General features: G+C 42.0%; 1 protein-coding gene across 1 annotated transcript in view; it reads right to left on the reverse strand.

The window, feature by feature from the left end:
* Positions 1–17,516, reverse strand: part of acadvl (acyl-CoA dehydrogenase very long chain) — a 39,519-nt gene that overhangs the window by 3,661 nt on the left and 18,342 nt on the right. The window contains exons 16-19 of the mRNA XM_052491722.1: positions 14,066–14,138; positions 13,880–13,952; positions 12,573–12,645; positions 6,266–6,341 (exon numbers count right to left, since the gene is read on the reverse strand). Of these exons, the coding sequence (XP_052347682.1) occupies positions 6,266–6,341; positions 12,573–12,645; positions 13,880–13,952; positions 14,066–14,138 (295 nt within the window). The remainder of the gene's footprint in view (positions 1–6,265; positions 6,342–12,572; positions 12,646–13,879; positions 13,953–14,065; positions 14,139–17,516) is intronic.

A 17,516-nucleotide genomic window follows, 5' to 3' on the forward strand; every position in this document is an offset into this window, starting at 1 on the left:
AGCCAGGAGGAAAGCATGGCCAGCCGTAGAGAAATGCTTGTTGAAATTCTCGAATATTGTGTATTTATCGGTGACAGTGTTTCCTAGCCTCAGTGCAGTGGGCAGCTGGGAGGAGGTGCATTTATTCTCCATGGACTTCAGTGTCCCAGATCTTTTTGGAGTTAGAGCTACAGGATGCAAATTTGATCGTCATCTAGGTCACAACAAAAGACAAACAGTCTGCTTAAACTAATAAACACACGATTATTACGTTTTCATTGAACACACCGTGTAAACATTCACAGTGTAGGGTGGGAAAAGGATTGGATTTAATAACTGGTTGATCCTCCTTTGGCAGCAATAACCTCAACCAAACGTTTAATGTAGTTGCGGATCAGACCAGCACAACGGTCAGGAGGAATTTTTGATCATTCCTCTTTACAAAACTGTTTCAGTTCAGCAATATTCTTGGGAAGTCTGGTGTGAACAGCTCTCGAGGTCATGCCACATCTCAAATCGGGTTGAGGTCAGGACAATGACTGGGCCACCCCAGAAGGCATATTGTCCTCTGTTGAAGCCATTCTGTTGTTGATTTACTTCTGTGTTCTGGGTCGTTGTTCTGTTGAGTGATCCAACTTCTGTTGAGCTGCAATTCACGGACAGCTAGCCAATATTCTCCAGCAAAATGTCTTGATAAACTTGGGAATTCATTTTTCCGTCGATGATAGCAAGCGGTCCAGGCCCTGAGGCAGCCCCAAACCATGATGCTCCCTCCACCATAGTTTACAGTTGGGATGTTTTAATGTTGGTGCGCTGTGCCTTTTTTTTCTCAACACATAGTGTTGTGTTTCTTTCCAAACAACTCAACTGTAGTTTCATCTGTCCACAGAATATTTTGCCAGTAGTGCTGTGGAACATCCAGGTGCACTTTTGCAAACTTCAGATGTGCAGCAAATGTTATTTTTGGACAGCAGTGGCTTCTTCTGTGGTGTCCTCCCATGAACACTATTCTTGTTTCGTGTTTTACATATCGTAGACTCGTCAAGAGATGTTAGCATGTTCCAGAGATTTCTGTAAGTCTTTAGCTGACACTCTAGGATTCTTCTTAACCTCATTGAGCATTCTGTGTTGTGCTCTTGCAGTCATCTTTGCAGGAAGGCCACTCCTAGGGAGAGTAGCAACAGTGCTGAACTTTCTCCATTTATAGACAATTTGTCTTTCTGTGGACTGATGAACATCAAGGCTTTTAGAGATACTCTGTAACCCTTTCCAGTCAACAATTCTTAATCTTAGGTCTTCTGAAATCTCTTTTGTTCAATGTATGGTTCACATCAGGCAATGCTTCTTGTGAATAGCAAACTCAAATTGTGAGAGTTTTTTTTTTAATATGGCAAGGCAGCTCTAACCAACATCCCCAATCTCGTCTCATTGACTGGACTACAGGTTAGCTGACTCCGGACTCCAATTAGCTTTTGGAGAAGTCATTAGCCTAGGGCAGGGGTGTCAAAGTCAAATGGACGGAGGGCCAAATAAAAAATTTAGCTACAAGCCGAGGGCCGGACTGTTCGAATGTTCATTGAAAAATTTTTAAATGACGCATATAGTCTAGTGAACCTAATTGAACCTACTGAAAACCTAACAAATATATTCCAATATGATCAGATAAATAAAGCAATATTTTCTTATGGCTCTGTCAGTAATCTTTAATTTTCAACAGACACAAAAGACAAATTTCCTTTATATAAAAATCCCCATAACATGAACATTAAATGAAAGAAACCGGTATTCAAGGCACTATCAGTAGCCTATATTTTCTATTTTAGCAAAAGTGGGCTAAATTTACTTCAAAGAAAAAAACAATAATAGCAATTTTCTATCATCCACTCAACTGAAATATTTTTAAAATATAATTGGATTGAAATACAATAAAATAAAGTGCAAAAATCTATTAATCAAAAACAACACTTTGTTTAAGGAGAAGTAACATGCAGTGAAAACAAATATTAAACTTTAACTTTTAAACTTGAACTGAGTAAAAACTCTAAATATGTGATTGCACAGTAATGTTCACTTGTTTGAGGTTGAGGGTGATACTTGGTGGTGTCCCATCTTTTCCACAAGTTCATCAATGTTCGGGGTAAGGCTCTGAGCTGAGGAAATCCTCAGAATTGAGTGGAGGTGTTCAGCAGTAAGTCGACTTCTGTGTGATGTTTTGTTCAAGTTCATCAAAGAAAACAGTTGTTCACACAGGTATGTGCTGCCAAACATAGACAACGTTTGAGCAGCCTGGATGCACAGCTGGGGCATTGTGTCGGGGAGGAAACGGGCGAACTCCGCAGCACCCACTGCCGCATATTTTGCCCTCAGTGCATCATTGCATTGGAGGTCAATCAACTCCATTTGGAGGTTTGGTGGTGAGCTTTCCACGTCAACAGCAAATGGGTTACCGAGCAGTTCCAACCTGCTTTTTTGTGCTTCAAAGTCAGCAAATCGGCGTCGAAAGTCAGCGGCAAGCATACCTATTTTATCAGCCAACTGTGCGCTCGGGAACGCACTGGTAGAGAGCTTCTCTTTCATGGTCTGGCAGCTGGGAAAGTGGCTCAAATTTTCTTTCCGCATCTGCGTCTCCCACAGAGTCAGTTTGGTTTTAAATGCCTTCACTGTACTGTACATATCAGAGATGACACGATCCCGACCCTGCAGCTGCAAGTTCATTGCATTCAGATGACTCGTAATGTCACACAGAAAAGCCATTTCACACAGAAACATTTCGTCTCGGAGTTGTGTTGTGTCTTTCCCTTTGCTGTCCAAGAACAGACAAATCTCCTCACGAAGCTCGAAACATCTTTGAAGCACCTTTCCCTGGCTTAGCCATCGCACCTCTGTGTGATAAGGCAAATCACCATGCTCCGTTTCTAACTCCGTCAGAAATGCCTTGAACTGGCGGTGATTCAAACCTTTGGCTCTGATAAAGTTAACTGTGCGCGTGATGATGCTCATTACATGCTCCATTTTCAAGGCTTTACCGCACAACGCTTCCTGGTGTATGATACAATGATAAGCTGTCAGCTCACCTGTCGCGTTTTCCTCTTGCATCTTTTTCCCGTATCTTCGCCACCAGTCCGCTCCTGTGTCCACACATCGCAGGTGCTCCGTCGGTTGTCAAACCCACGAGTTTTTCCCAAGGCAGCTCCATCTCATTTACACATCTTGACACCTCTTCATACAAATCATGCCCCGTAGTTGTGCCATGCATAGGACGTAAAGCCAAAAACTCCTCTGTCACGCTTAGGCTGGAGTCCACTCCGCGGATGAAAATTGACAACTGGGCAATGTCAGAAATGTCGGTGCTCTCATCCACAGCCAAGGAATATGCAATGAAATCTTTTCCCTTTTTCACAAGCTGCTCTTTTAGATTGATGGACAACTGGTCTACTCTCTCGGCAATGGTGTTTCTGCTCAGACTCACATTTAAAAAGAGTTGCCTTTTTCTGGGCAAACTTCGTCACAAACTTTAATCATGCAGTTTTTGATGAAATCCCCCTCCGTAAATGGCCGGGCTGATTTAGCGATCTCTTCTGCCAAAATAAAACTGGCCTTGACAGCAGCCTGGCCTTGTGATTTGGCTTTTTTGAACAGAGCCTGTCGAGATTTGAGGCCTCGTTTTAATTCCTCTGCCTTTTGTAGCCTTTGTTCCATGTCCATATTCTTGTTTTTGTCCGCGTGTTTCGTTTCATAATGTCGTCTCAGATTATACTCTTTCAGTACCGCCACACTTTCTCCACACAGAAGACACACAGGTTTTCCAGCTACCTCCGTGAACAAATACTCCGACTCCCACCTTGTTTGAAACCCCGGTTCTCAGTGTCCACCTTCCGTTTTGCCATTTTTGATGGGTATCTGAAAGTTAATATTACTGTGATGCTGACAACTGCTGTGCCAATAAATATTGAAATGAAGCAGCCTACTGCTCGGTGCGTCACCGTTGCATTGTGGGAAATGTAGTATTGGTGCGTGTAAAAGATCTGCGGGCTGCCGGCTTGCTGCGGTCTGCGGGCCGGTTCTAATAATAAATCAAGATCATCCCAGGGGCCGTAAAAAACCTTCTCGCGGGCCGGATGTGGCCCGCGGGCCTTGACTCTGACATATGTGGCCTAGGGGTTCACATACTTTTTCCAACCTACACTGTGAATGTTTAAATTATGTATTCAATATAGACAAGAAAAATACAATCATTTGTGTGTTAATAGTTTTAGCAGACTGCGTGTCTACTGTTGTGACCTAGATGAAGATCAGATCAAATTTGATGACCAATTTATGCAGAAATCCAGGTATTTCCAAAGGGATCACATACTTGTTCTTGCCAGTGTGTGTGGCTCATATATATAAAACCTCAAAAGTTTGGGGTCGCTTAAATGTCTGTTTGCTTTTCTTTAAAAAACAAGATGTGTCCATTAAAATAACATACAATTGATCAGAAATACAGTGTAGACATTGTTAATGTTGCAAATGACTATTGTAGCTGGAAACAGCTGATTTTTTTATGGAATATCTACATAGGCACACATTATCAGCAACCATCACTCCTGTGTTCCAATGGCACATTGTGTTAGCTAATCCAAGTTTATAATTTTAAAATGCTGATTGATTATTAGAAAACCCTTTTGCAATTATGTTTACAGCTGAAAACTGTTGTTCTAATTTAATAAGCAATACAACTGGCCTTCTTTAGACTAGTTGAGTATCTGGAGCATCAGCATTTGTGGGTTCGTTTACAGGCTTAAGATGGCCAAAAACAAATAATTTTCTTTCGAAACTCAGTCCATTCTTGTTCTGAGAAATGAAGGCTATTCCATGTGAGAAATTGCCAAGAAACTGAAGATCTCGAACAACGCTGTGTTTTACTCCCTTCACAGAACAGCTTAAACTGGTTCTAACCAGAATATAAATAGGAGTGGGAGGCCCCAGTGCACAACTGAGCAAGAGGACAAGTACATTAGACTGTCTAATTTGAGAAACAGATGCCTCACAAGTCCTCAACTGGCAGCTTCATTAAACAGTACCTGCAAAACACCCGTCTCAACGTCAACAGTGAAGAGGCGACTCCAGGACGCTGGCCTTCTAGGCAGAGTTCCTCTGTCTATCTTAATCTTTTCTTTTTATTGGCCAGTCTGCGAAATGGATTTCTCTTTGCAACTCTGCCTAGAAGGCCAGCATCCCGGAGTCGCCTCTTCACTGTTGACGTTGAGACTGATATGTGTTTTGCCAGTACTATTTAATGAAGCTGCCAGTTGAGGACTTGTGAGGCGTATGTTTCTCAAACTAGGCACTCATGTACTTGTCCTCTTCACCGCTCCTCCACCAAATGTTGCAGTGGGAGCGAGACACCCTGGCTTGTAGGCCTCTCCAGGTCTCGCACTCAATGTGACATTTGCTGGAGGATCGATGATGATCTGGGGGTGCTTCAGCAAGGCTGGAATTGGGCAGATTTGTCTTTGCTTCCTTCTGCTCTGCCAATATCCCACAACTCTGAGGATTGGTTTTTCCAACAGGACAATGCTCCATGCCACACAGCCAGGTCAATCATGGTGTGGATGGAGGACCACCAGATCAAGACCCTGTCATGGCCAGCCCAATCTCCAGACCTGAACCCCATTGAAAACCTCTGGAATGTGATCAAGAGGAAGATGGATGGTCACAAGCCGAGCTGCTTGAATTTGTGTGGCCTAAAGTCTCCCAAAATCAAATGTGAAAGACTGGTGTAGAGCGTGCCAAGACACATGAAAACTGTGATTGAAAAATCAGGGTTATTCCACCAAATATTGATTTCTGAACTCTTCCTAAGTTAAAACATTAGTATTGTGTTGTTTAAAAATGAATATTAAATGATTTTCTTTGCATTATTCAAGGTCTGACAACACTGCACATTTTTTTTGTTATTTTAACCAGTTGTCATTTTCTGCAAATAAATGCTCTAAATGACAATATTTCTATTTGGAATTTGGGAGAAATGTTGTCAGTAGTTTATGGAATAAAACAAAAAAATTAATTTTACCCAAACACTATAAATAGTAAAACTAGAGAAATTTATCATTTTGCAGTGGTCTCTTAATTTTTCCAGAGCTGTGTGTGTGTGTGTGTGTGTGTGTGAGAGAGTGTGAGAGTGTGAGAGTGTGAGAGTGTGAGAGTGTGAGAGTGTGTGAGTGTGTGAGTGTGTGAGTGTGTGAGTGTGTGAGTGTGTGAGTGTGTGAGTGTGAGAGTGTGTGAGTGAGTGAGTGACACTTACCTCGATACACCAGGTTTCACACAGGATCTTCTCATGCTGGGCAGAGGCATGACCCTGGCTCAGAGAGCGGGAAGCCCTGAAAGAGAGAAGGAGATATCATTCCAATTCATGCTTTCATCTTTTTCACAGAATATAGCATGTTACACAAATGTCAACCTATATTTCTACTGGGGTCGTTCCAAACCCACCATCTCATATTGTTCTGAAATAGTTTCTGTAGTTAGAAAACAGAATAGATTAGCATTCTTGAAACAACATTTCTGAGAATCTAAGCTAATTGATTCAATCTAAAATTGCCCATTTTAATTTATAGGATTCATATAATGTATTGTTTAGTCATCCTAAGTAATGCATTCATTCTTCTTTTATGTTTGTTTTTTATCCTGTTTGGAGAAATCTGTCATTGAAGTTTAGGTTTAATTCCCATCCTACATCCTGATATTACCAGGTTCTGACGTCTAGATGGTTCTGTTCCCCCCCTCAACGTTAACGGGATAGTTTACTCAAATTACAAAACAACATATTGGTTTCCTTAGTCTATGGACAAGGTATGACAGCAACCCAAGCTTTGGTGATGTTTTCCTGGCCACTGTTTCAAATGCTAACATTTTAACACTTGTGGCACAAATCCAATACAAGTCAATGGTTTATATTAGCATTTCCCGCTTCATATACAAATCATCTAAGTAGCATAATTTAGTTACTTTAGGAGGATTTGAACACGAATCGTAACTGCTAATATATGTACCATTGACTCGCATTGGATTTGTACCACAAATGCTAAAAAGCTATATTTTGAAATAGTTTCCAACAAAACCAAAGCACGGGTCTCCGTCATACACTATGCAGCGCATTCAAAAAGTATTCAGACCCCTTCACTTTTTGTTACATTACAGCCTTAATCTAAAATGAGTTAAATATATATATTATGTTTTTAAACTCATCTACACACAATATCCCATAATGACAAAGCGAAAACAGTTTTTTTTTTTTTTGAAATGTCCATTTACATAAGTACTCAGACCCTTTGAGCTCAGGTGCATCATGTTTTCATTGATCATCCTTGAAAGTCCACCCATGAATTCAATTGATTGGACATGATTTGGAAAGGCATACACTAGTCTATATAAAAAGGTCCCACAGTTGACAGTGCATGACCAAGCCACAGTTGACAGTGCAAAACCAAGCCATGTGGTTCGCAGGAATGTCTGTTGAGCTCCACGACAGGATTTTGCCTCGGAAGGGTACCAAAACGTTTCTGCAGCATTGAAGGTCCCCAAGAACACAGTGGCCTCAATCATTCTTAAAATGGAAAAAGTCTGGAACCACCAAGATTCTTCCTAGAGCTGGCCACCAAACTGAGAAATCAGGGGAGAAGGGCCTAGGTCAGGGAGGTGACCAAGAACCCAATGGTCATTCTAACAAAGCTCTCGAGGTCCTCTGTGGAGATTGGAGACCGTTCCATAAGGACAACCATATCTGCAGCACTCTATCAATCAAGCACATGACCGACCGCCTGCTTGGAGTTTGCCAAAAGGCACCTCAAGACTAACTATAGAAACAAGTCTCTGGTTTGATGAAACCAAGATTGTGCTCTTTGGCCTGAATGCCATGGGTCACATCTGGAGGAAGCCTGGCACCATCTCTACAGTGAAGCGTGGTGGCAGCATCATGCTGTGGGAATGTTTTTCAGCGGCAGGGACTAGGAGACTAGTCAGGATCAAGGGAAAGATGAACGGAACAAAGTACAGTGAGATACTTAATGAAAACCTGCTCCAGAGCATTCAGGACCTCAGACTGGGGCAAAGGTTCACCTTCCAAAAGAACAACGACCCTAAGCACACAGCCAAGACAATGCATGAGTGGCTTCGGGACAAGTCTCTGAATGTCTTTGAGTGGCTCAGCCAGAGCAGAGACTCAAGCATCTCTGAAGAGACATGAAACTAGCTGTGCAGTGAAGCTCCCCATCCAACCTGACAGAGCTTGCAAGGATATGCAGAGAATGGGAGAAACTCCCCAAATACAGTGCCAACCATGTAGCGTCATACCCAAGAAGTCGACTCGAGGCTGTAATTGATGCCAAAGGTGCTTCAACAAAGTAGGGTAAACAAAGTAGTTTTTTTTTTACATAAAAATGTGCAAAAATGTCTAAAATCCTATTTTTGATTTGTCATCGTGGTGTATTGTGTATAGATTGATGAGTGACAAAAATAATTTAAGAAATTGTTGAACAAGGCTGTAATGTAACAAAATGTGGGAAAAGTCAAGGGGTCTGAATACTCCGAATGCACTGTATATACAAAAGTAATTCGACCCCCCTTCAAATGAGTGGATTCAGCCATTTCAGCCAAACCCGTTGCTGACAGGTGTATAAAATCAAGCAAACAGCCATGCAATCTTCATAGACAAACAATGGCAGTAGTATAGCCTTACCGAAGAGTTCATTGACTTTCAACGTGGCACCATCATAGGATGCCACCTTTCCAACAAGTCAGTTCCTCAAATTTCTGCCCTGCTAGTGCTGTCCCCGGCCAACTGTAAGTGCTGTTATTATGAAGTGGAAATGTCAAGGAGAAACAACGGCTCAGCCGTGAAGTGGTAGGCCACACAAGCTCACAGAACGGACCACTGAGTGCTGAAGCGTGTAGCTCGTAAAAATCGTCTACATAATATTTTGTCCTCGGTTGCAATACTCACTAGAGTTCCAAACTTCCTCTAGAAGCAACGTCAGCACAAGAACTGTTCGTCGGGAGCTTCATGAGATAGGTTTCCATGGCCGAGCAGCTGCACACAAGACTTAAGATCACTATGCGCAATGACAAGTGTAGACTGGAGTAGTGTAAAGCTTGCCGCCATTGGACTCTGGAGCAGCGGAAACACGTTCTCTGGAGTGATGAATCATGCTTCACCATCTGGCAGTGCGAATCTGGGTTTGTGGGATGCCAGGAGAACGCAACCTGCCCCAATACATAGTGCCAACTGTAAAGTTTGGTGGAGGAATAACGGTCTGGGGCTGTTCCTCATGGTTTGGGCTTGGCCCCTTAAGATTTCCTTTTCACGACATTCTAGACCTTTCTGTGCTTCTAACTTTGTGGCAACAGTTTGGGGAAGGCTCTTTCCTGTTTCAGCATGACAATGCCCCCGTGCACAAGCGAGGTCCATAGAGAAAATTTGGTTTGTCGAGATCGGCATGGAAGAACTTGACAGGCCTACATAGTGTTGACCTCAACCCAATCGAACACCTTTGGAATGTATTGGAACACTGACTGGGCCTAATCGCCCAACATCAATAATGCCCTTGTGGCTGAATATTTAACATTTTCACCTTTATTTAACCAGGTAGGCAAGTTGAGAACAAGTTCTCATTTACAATTGCAACCTGGCCAAGATAAAGCAAATTCTAGATTTAACTTCGGATTGGAGATGTTAGACTGTAAACTCTCCTTCGACTCACCAGACACCTAGGTATTTGTAGTTGTCCACATATTCTAAGTCAGAGACGTCCAGAGTAGTGATGTTGGACAGGCGGGCAGATGCAGGCAGCGATCGGTTGAAGAGCATGCATTTAGTTTTACTTGTATTCAAAAGCAATTGGAGGCCACGGAAGGAGAGTTGTATGGCATTGAAGCTCGCCTGGAGGGTTGTTAAGTGTCCAAAGAAGGGCCAGAAGTATACAGAATGGTGTCGTCTGCATAGAGGTGGATCAGAGTATCACCAGCAGCAAGAGCGACATCATTGATGAATACAGAGAAGAGTCGGTCCAAGAATTGAACCCTGTGGCACCCCCATAAGACTGCCAGAGGCCCGGACCCTCTGATTTGACACACTGAACTCTATCAGAGAAGTAGTTGGTGAACAAGGCGAGGCAATCATTTGAGAAACCAAGGCTGTCGAGTCTGCCGATGAGGATGTGGTGATTGACAGAGTCGAAAGCCCTGGCCAGGTCAATGAATACGGCCGCACAGTATTGTCTCTTATCGATGGCGGTTAAGATATCGTTTAGGACCTTGAGCGTGGCTGAGGTGCACACGGAGAAGGTATGGTGGGATTCGAAATGGTCGGTAATCTGTTTGTTGACTTGGCTTTCGAAGACCTTAGAAAGGCAGGGTAGGATAGATATAAGTCTGTAGCAGTTTGGGTCAAGAGTGTGTGTCCCCTTTGAAGAGGGGGATGACCGCAGCTGCTTTCCAATCTTTGGGAATCTCAGATGGCGCGAAAGTGGGGTTGAACAGGCTAGTAATAGGGGTGGCAACAATTTCGGCAGATCATTTTAGAAGGGTCCAAATTGTCTAGCCCAGTGTATTTAGAGGGCAAGTGGGTTAGGATGATATCTATGAGGGTGTCTGTGTTTACGGCTTTGGGGTGGTACCTGGTAGGTTCATTGATAATTTGTGTGAGATTGAGGGCATCAAGCTTAGATTGTAGGATGGCTGGGGTGTTTAAGCATGTTCCAGTTTAGGTCGCCTAGCAGCACGAGCTCTGAAGATCGATGGGGGGGCAATCAGTTCACATATGGTGTCCAGAGCACAGCTGGGGGCAGAGGGTGGTCTATAGCATGCGGCAACGGTGAGAGACTTGTTTTTAGAGAGGTGGATTTTTAAAAGTAGGAGTTCAAATTGTTTGGGTACAGACCTGGATAGTAGGACAGAACTCTGCAGTAGATTGCAACACCGCCCCCTTTGGCCGTTGCCTATCTTGTCTGAAAATGTTGTAGTTAGGGATGAAAATTTGAGAATTTTTGGTGGTCTCCCTAAGCCAGGATTCAGACACGGCTAGAACATCCAGGTTGGCAGAGTGTGCTAAAGCAGTGAATAAAACAAACTTAGGGAGGAGGCTTCTAATGTTGACATGAATGAAACCAAGGCTATTACGGTTACAGAAGTCATCAAAAGAGAGCACCTGGGGAATAGGAGTGGAGCGAGGCACTGCAAGGCCTGGATTCACCTTTACATCGCCAGAGGAACAGAGGAGGAGTAGGATAAGGGTACGGCTAAAAGCTATGAGAATTGGTAGTCTAGAACGGAGAGTAAAAAGAGGTTTCTGGGGGCGATAAAATAGCTTCAAGGTATAATGTACAGACAAAGGTATGGTAGGATGTGAATACAGTGGAGGTAAACCTAGGTATTGATCTGGTACTCCCTGTATGTAGCTCCACATTGATCTGGTACTGGTGTTCCCTGTATATAGCTCCACATTGATCTGGTACTGGTGTTCCCTGTATATAGCTCCACATTGGTCTGGTACTCCCTGTATGTAGCTCCACATCGATCTGGTACTAATTTAAGTCATTTAGCAGACGCTCTTATCCCTGTATATAGCTCCACATTGGTCTGGTACTCCCTGTATATAGCTCCACATTGATCTGGCACTCCTTGTATATAGTTCCATTATTGTGCATTTTATTCCTCGTTACTATTTTTATTTATTTTTTTACTCTGCATAGTTTGGAAGGGCTCATAAGCAAATATTTCATTGAAATTCAGCAAATGTGACAAATAAAATTTGACGACTAATTTCTCTGAACAGAAAAATAAATTCACTGAGAATACATTACATAGGATGAAGAAACAATACTCTTGAGCCACAGCTCCATACTACATGTCAGACACAGAGAACTGATACTACATACTCGTTGTTGGGGTGGGATTGGCAGAGGTGTGGCGCGATTCCTCGTCTAACTCATTGTTAGAAAAAAAGCTGTCCAAATCGGATGTTAGGTATTATATTTACCGAATATTATTGGATTCCTATAAATTAAAAAATGGCCGATTTGGAAGCACTTAAACAGCCTAAAGGAAAATTCCACACCAAAACTATATTTTGGTATTTATTTCATTAGTCAATTGTTGATGTCGTCCCAAAACGTTTTGCATGTCAGCAATAAAGATCTATACCTTTCAAAAATACAGAAATTCAGCTGGTATGATGCTGCAGATCTTGATGGATGACATGCAAAACATTTCGGGACTAATGAAACAAATAACAAAATATAGATTTTTGGGGTGGAATTTTCCGTTAAATTTCTCAGCGATCCGACTACATTTCAACAGAATAATGATGCAGGAATGCCAATCCAATTTGCTTCTAACAACAAGTTATTTCAGAGAAATCTGAGATGGTGGGTGTGGAAAATCCTCTTTCTTGTGCTTTTTGAAGTGGAACGACCCATTGGGTAAGAGTGGACCACAGAGCAGCGTTGAGGTCACAAAACCAAAAGAACATGCCATACAGTAGAACACCAGAGAACATACAGCTTCTAATACAGCATTTCTACAAATAAAACCTGTTTAGTAAGGATCCGTATTACCTGGACAGGACAACAACCATAGCATACAGGTCAATGGCACTGTCTGCCACTCTCTTCAGCACAAACTGCTCATCTGCAATGGAGAGGAGAAATAACATTACAATACAACCATATTGGCCATTAAAACACTACCCAGCGAGCACATAACGTTCTGAGAACCATATGTTTCTTAGAGCTTGGTCAGAGCGTGTTGTCCTATGGTTATTTTTACATACAACCCTCCCACAACGTTCAGGGTATGGTGCAGGATACCCGGGTAGCAGCATAACGTTTTCTACAGGTTTACTCATGGCTCTATTTTTAAAAAAGGCATGTTCTCAGAGCATTCAGAGAATGTTAAGAAAACGTTCTGCGGGAATTTAGTACTTCTGCATAACATTCTGCGAGGGCATTTTGAAGTTAAACGTTACTAACGATTGTGTACTGAAATATCCGTCTTTACGCCTAGGCATTGGGCTTGAGATTGTCAAAGAAAATAACTTGACAGATAAGAGAAGTGTGTATGTGCATTAATAAGAGGCCTGTTCTAACTGTTCTGTGTGTGTAGAATGACCATGATATCTGGGCGCTCAGTCAAGAGCTGACAGAAACTCACTGGTTCCTCTTAGCTTAACTGAAGACAGAGCCGTGTTAAATTAAAAGTGTTCAATTCTGCACACCAGTGATAGAGCTATTGTTCGGTTTGGAGCCTGTTTCTGGGCAAAAGATTCATAGTTTGTGTGTGTGACCAGTACGACCATACATCATCTGGGCCGACAGTCAAAGGCACTTGCTTGCCCAGCTTGGGGGAACCGTTGAGCTACTGTTCGAGGTAGTATGTCTGGAGTGACTTCCTGTCATTCTGGCCATATTGTCCTCACTCAGTTGCGACAGACTGAGGCAACCTTTTCACCCAGTTGTCCACACACACACACACACACACACACACACACACACACACACACACACACACACAGCAAATGCTTGCATTGGGTAGCTTGACTAAATAAATGCTCCTGTACTCTTTGTACAGGGGGCTCTCACTCCATTTCACCTGCGTGGGAGGTGTGACCAGCCTCCTTATTATAATACCTTTTTTTAATAAAAGTAACACCATGACTGATTATTGATTCTCAGAGCTTTTAAAAAACATTTTGTTTTACTAGTGTCAAGAAATGTATGGCTTCGTTCCCAGAACCAATGGGGAAACAAAAACCTACGTTCCCACAACTTTCAAGGATCCAAATGTGCTCGTTGGGTATCCTTAAAATCAGGTTCACACATTTAGTTCTTCTCAGGTAGGTTGACAGTGTATTATAAATACTCACGGAGGATGTTCTTGCCGTGTTTGAGCAGCATATCCTCAACAGTGACTCCAAAGTGCTCGATAGCTTTAACAGCCTGGAAGAAATACGGACGTCAATCAACTGGGAGTCTTAGACTTACGGTGACATTATGGCATAGATGGATACATACAGCCACGGAGGTCAATGCAAGCTTTGAATCTCTCTCACCAGATTTCCACTGTGAGACAACTCCGGATGGACTGATCCCTGTAGAGTGAGCCCAGTGCTCAGACCTGCCGTCCTGGATAACAAGAAAGAGACAGATGGTTAGGGAGGGTCCAAGGACATTTAAAAAATATATATATATAAAAATAAAATAAAAATATTTTTTTAATTGGTCGACCAAGAGTTGTCGGAACTAGAAGCACAAGCATTTCGCTACACTCGCACTAACATCTGCTAATCATGTGTATGTGACAAATAAAATGTGATTTGATTTGATGTAATTATTACCCCAGAATGTCCGTTATTCCAGAGGATGATTCAGACAGGACTAGTATTACTGGAGAACGCTGGTCATGTAATTATTACCCCAGAATGTCCGTTATTCCAGAGGATGATTCAGACAGGACTAGTATTACTGGAGAACGCTGGTCATGTAATTATTACCCCAGAATGTCCATTATTCCAGAGGATGATTCAGACAGGACTAGTATTACTGGAGAACGCTGATCATGTAATTATTACCCCAGAATGTCTGTTATTCCAGAGGATGATTCAGACAGGACTAGTATTACTGGAGAACACTGGTCATGTAATTATTACCCCAGAATGTCTGTTATTCCAGAGGATGATTCAGACAGGACTAGTATTACTGGAGAACACTGGTCATGTAATTATTACCCCAGAATGTCTGTTATTCCAGAGGATGATTCAGACAGGACTAGTATTACTGGAGAACGCTGGTCATATTACCCCAGAATGTCCATTATTCCCCCAGAATGTCCAGAATGTTATTCCAGAGGATGATTCAGACAGGACTAGTATTACTGGAGAACACTGGTCATGTAATTATTACCCCAGAATGTCTGTTATTCCAGAGGATGATTCAGACAGGACTAGTATTACTGGAGAACGCTGGTCATGTTATTATTACCCCAGAATGTCTGTTATTCCAGAGGATGATTCAGACAGGTCACACTGAGAACTCCAGCTTTTCTCCCAAGTTTCTAATCCATCTCTCCTATCGTGTCCCCATCATATTTGAATTGAGGAAGTGTGATCATAACCATTAGGATATTTTAGCGAGCTGCAGTAAGTCCTAAATTCCCCCCAGCCTCCAGATGTGAGCTAAACAGTGCAAGTGCACTTGAGATGCATTTTAAGGCTATGGATGACAAAGTTATCATTTCCAAGTGATTAGGTCAGTTGTATGCTGCTTTGCCATCTAACAGCAAGGGTTGCATTAATTAGGCTCAGTATTTCTTACTGATGCATTTGGTAATATTCAACTGAAAAGCACACAAACAAAAGCATTCACTCTAAAAGTTGATCAACTCTATATGAATGGCCTACATGTAGCCTATGCACAGCACTTAGTTCAAAATGTCGATTCACACGGGACTAGTATTATCAGAGGACCTTGGAGTTCGCCAAACAAATGGTGGTTATTCTGGTTGGAAATTTTACTCTCCATAGGCGAGACCCCCAAAAAATGACAGACCAAAAGGTGTCGGTCCGTGCTTACCGAGGTGTAGCCTACAGCTTGTGTAACCGATGTGAAATGGCTAGCTAGTTAGTGGTGGTGCACGCTAATAGCATTTCGATCAGTGACGTCACTCGCTCTGAGACCTTGAAGTAGTAGTTCCCCTTGCTCAAACACTCAAACAGGAAACAGAAGCAGGATCTGTCTTATTGCTGTAGATAGATATATATATACAGTGGGGCAAAAATGTATTTAGTCAGCCACCAATCATGCAAGTTCTCCAACTTAAAAAGATGAGAGAGGCCTGTAATTTTCATCATAGGTACACTTCAACTATGACAGACAAAATTCGATTTTTTTCCCCAGAAAATCACATTGTAGGATTTTTTTAAAATTCAATTGCAAATTATAGTGGAAATACTTTTTTGCCCCACTGTATATAAACATGTATATGATTTATAAATCCCGGCACATTAACAGTTAGACCAGGGGTGTCAAACATACGGCCCGCGGGCCGGAACCGGCCCCCAAGGAGGTTCGATCAGGCCCGCAGGATAATTTGAAAGTGGAAAAAATGCATAAAAGACATGGAATTAATATTTTTAATTCGCTGCAATTCATGGATTATCCGCTAAGGGGCGCACTCTTTCCATCAGAGTAGAAGACAAGCCGCATCACTGAGACAGACTGAAAACAGCAGACGGTATCAATGCGCCATCTGCTGCTTGTTACGACGTTGTTAATACCTTGGTCTCTACCTCTCCGCTACACCCTCATTAGCCAAAATGTCGTTATCCAAACGGAGAAAAGTAGATAAGGAGTGTAGAATTTTCAAAGAAAAATGGACCACGTCCTATTTATTTACAGAGATGCACGGAAAACCTTTGTGCTTGGTGTGTTTGCAACAAGTTTCGGTATTGAAGGAATATAATATTCGACGCCACTACGAGACTCATCACAGCGAAAAACTAGACTAACACCTTTAAAATGCTGCCTTAGATACTGTTTGCATTGAAAGAATACAGCTCTGTGAAGATGAATCCTTACTGTGGTGATTTAAAAAATGTGCACTTTAATGTTAGTCAGCAGCTTCAAAACAAAAGTTGTGTGTTGGAATTCTACTGTTCATACAACTCCATAAATTTTCAGTATGTATTGTATGTGTATGTATGTTTCATGTATGAAGTTTACAGATTTACAGGACAGGCGAACACTTTCTTCATTACACATTTAAAATCACTCTCCTTAGTTTGTAAGGTGTACGCAGGGATTACATTTAGATTTTATATGCGTATGTGTAAGTGGTTTAAAAATTCCTTTCTTTAAAAGTCTCATTTAATCTTAAAGTGCATTACTATATTTTTCAGTACCAATTAAAGTTGTGTGCCTTTGTACAATCAGTGGGATGAGTTGCAATGCATATTTGTGAATGATAAAAGTAAATTGCACATTTGTCTAAGGAAATATGAGGTGTTTCATGAAATGTTTTGTAAAAGGATAGTTCATTAAATTTCAATATTTTCCTAATGTTCTTGTGCTTCTTTACACCAAAACAAAGGAAAGACATGATATTTTGGTTATTTATAGCAGAGTATGGTATAATTTTAATGGTCCGGCCCACTTGACATCTCCCTAGGCCGTATGTGGCCCACGATGCGAAATGAGTTTGACACCCCTGAGTTAGACTGTTGATTATAGACCTAATTATGTTGGGGTCTCGTCTCTCCTCACTTTTCTTAGACAATAAGTCAAGGGCTGTCTTGTCATCTCCTCATTCTGCTGCCCCCGCATATTGTTCTTAACACCCATATGCTGGTTACCTTTGCTAGTATTCACATAGCAACATGGTCTAGGAAAAGGCACCGATTCAACAGCGCACTGATGTGTTTCAGAACCGCAGACAGCGACCACTATCCAACGTGGAAGAAAGCGCATTTGTTTTCAAATATCCTTTTTAGTAGTGTTACACCATCG

Source organism: Oncorhynchus keta, chromosome 33 (genome assembly GCF_023373465.1).
Source record: "Oncorhynchus keta strain PuntledgeMale-10-30-2019 chromosome 33, Oket_V2, whole genome shotgun sequence".
In the NCBI taxonomy this organism is placed as follows: Eukaryota; Metazoa; Chordata; class Actinopteri; order Salmoniformes; family Salmonidae; genus Oncorhynchus; species Oncorhynchus keta.